We start from the raw sequence: 1,861 nt of genomic DNA, 5'->3' as shown, positions 1-1,861 counted from the left end.
AAACACCTATGTCAGAGCCAGAAGGGATCATTCTGCTGCTTCCAACCCATACAGATGGGGAACCCAAGTGCAGGAGAGGCAGAGACCCATCTTGGAGACAGTGGCAGAGTTAGGACTGCAGCCAAGTTCCAGACTAGCTCGCAATTCAGGTGTAACCAAAATGCAGGTTCAGTTGCTCTTTGCTTGCAGAATCCAATTAAGGGAAGAGGTATAGGCTCCTGCCTTTAAGGACACTGCTTCACTTTTTGGGAAGAAAGCAGGGGCTTTTAAAGGGAGACTAGGCATTAAGAGAGGAGAGAGAGAGCAACCTACATAACAAAGATGTTGCCAGATAACATTTACTGTTATTTTGTACTTTAAAAACAAGATTTCTGAACCAAAATACTTCACTTATTTGTATTTTAAAGATTCATAATTACACGTCATCGGCCATTCTTCAAAAGTGCCAACCTGAAGTTCTGTCAAAATGAGCTTGTCATTACATCTGCTGTCAAGAATTCCAGACACAAACTCACAGCTATGGGATTATGACTTCATACTCGATATACCAGGTCCATAAAAACAATATAAGGTTCAACTACTGAAATGAAAACACAAAATCAAAGCCGTGTGGTTGAATTCATCCTCCTGGGCTTTTCTAACTTTCCTGAGCTCCAGGTGCAGCTCTTTGGGGTTTTCCTAGTTATTTATGTGGTGACCCTGATGGGAAATGCCATCATTACAGTCATCATCTCCCTAGACCAGAGCCTCCACGTTCCCATGTACCTGTTCCTTCTGAACTTATCTGTGGTGGAGGTGAGTTTCAGTGCAGTCATTATGCCTGAAATGCTGGTAGTCCTCTCTACTGAAAAAACTACAATTTCTTTTGGGGGCTGTTTTGCACAGATGTATTTCATCCTTCTTTTTGGTGGGACTGAATGTTTTCTCCTGGGAGCAATGGCTTATGACCGATTTGCTGCAATTTGCCATCCTCTGAACTACCCAGTGATTATGAACAGAGGGGTTTTTATGAAATTAGTAATGTTCTCATGGATCTCAGGGATCATGGTGGCTACTGTGCAGACCACTTGGGTATTTAGTTTTCCATTTTGTGGCCCCAATGAAATTAATCATCTCTTCTGTGAGACTCCCCCGGTACTAGAGCTTGTGTGTGCAGAAACCTTCTTATTTGAAATCTATGCCTTCACAGGAACCATTTTGATTGTTATGTTTCCTTTCTTGTTGATCCTTTTGTCTTACATTCGAGTTCTGTTTGCCGTCCTGAAGATGCCATCAACCACTGGGAGACAAAAGGCCTTTTCCACCTGTGCCTCTCACCTGACATCTGTGACCCTGTTCTACGGCACAGCCAATATGACTTATTTACAACCCAAATCTGGCTACTCACCAGAAACCAAGAAACTGATGTCATTGGCTTACACATCGCTTACTCCTCTGCTCAATCCACTCATCTATAGCTTACGAAACAGTGAGATGAAGAGGGCTTTGATAAAACTATGGCAAAGAAAAATGATTTTAAACACAGTCTGATTGTGTTGAGAAGCTAAGATTTGGCCACTGCCTGAGTGAACTCTATTTAAATTTAATAAAGGTGAAAACAGATTGCATTTTTTGTATGAATATGTAAATTTGTTGAGTTTTTAAGATTGGAAAATATATCTCTTTCAATAAAGAACTGCTGTCACTTGTTTTTAATAGATACATATGTTCTCATAACATCATACAACAGTTTATTCATTCATTTCTCTATTATGAACATCCAAGTAGCTACTGGATTATTGTCATTAAGACAGTGCTTCAATAAATGCCTTGTTCCATATGCTCATATGTACTGATGTCATTATACCTGTGTGATAGATTT

General features: G+C 40.1%; 1 protein-coding gene across 1 annotated transcript; it reads left to right on the top strand.

Annotated features, from left to right (window-relative positions):
* Positions 1 to 517: 517 nt before the first annotated feature.
* On the top strand, positions 518 to 1,562 carry LOC100581195 (olfactory receptor 10A3). The gene has a single exon (XM_003254895.2). It carries the CDS (start codon positions 586 to 588, stop codon positions 1,528 to 1,530), a length of 945 nt encoding a protein of 314 aa, XP_003254943.1. The 5' UTR covers positions 518 to 585; the 3' UTR covers positions 1,531 to 1,562.
* The last annotated feature ends 299 nt before the right edge of the window (positions 1,563 to 1,861 follow it).

Source organism: Nomascus leucogenys, chromosome 15 (assembly GCF_006542625.1).
Source record: "Nomascus leucogenys isolate Asia chromosome 15, Asia_NLE_v1, whole genome shotgun sequence".
In the NCBI taxonomy this organism is placed as follows: domain Eukaryota; kingdom Metazoa; phylum Chordata; class Mammalia; order Primates; family Hylobatidae; genus Nomascus; species Nomascus leucogenys.
This window is presented reverse-complemented; position numbering and strand designations above follow the sequence as displayed.

Bases quoted from the DNA above. Each gene is read 5' to 3' on its own strand.
- LOC100581195 (XM_003254895.2), top strand. From the start codon at position 586: ATGAAAACACAAAATCAAAGCCGTGTGGTTGAATTCATCCTCCTGGGC.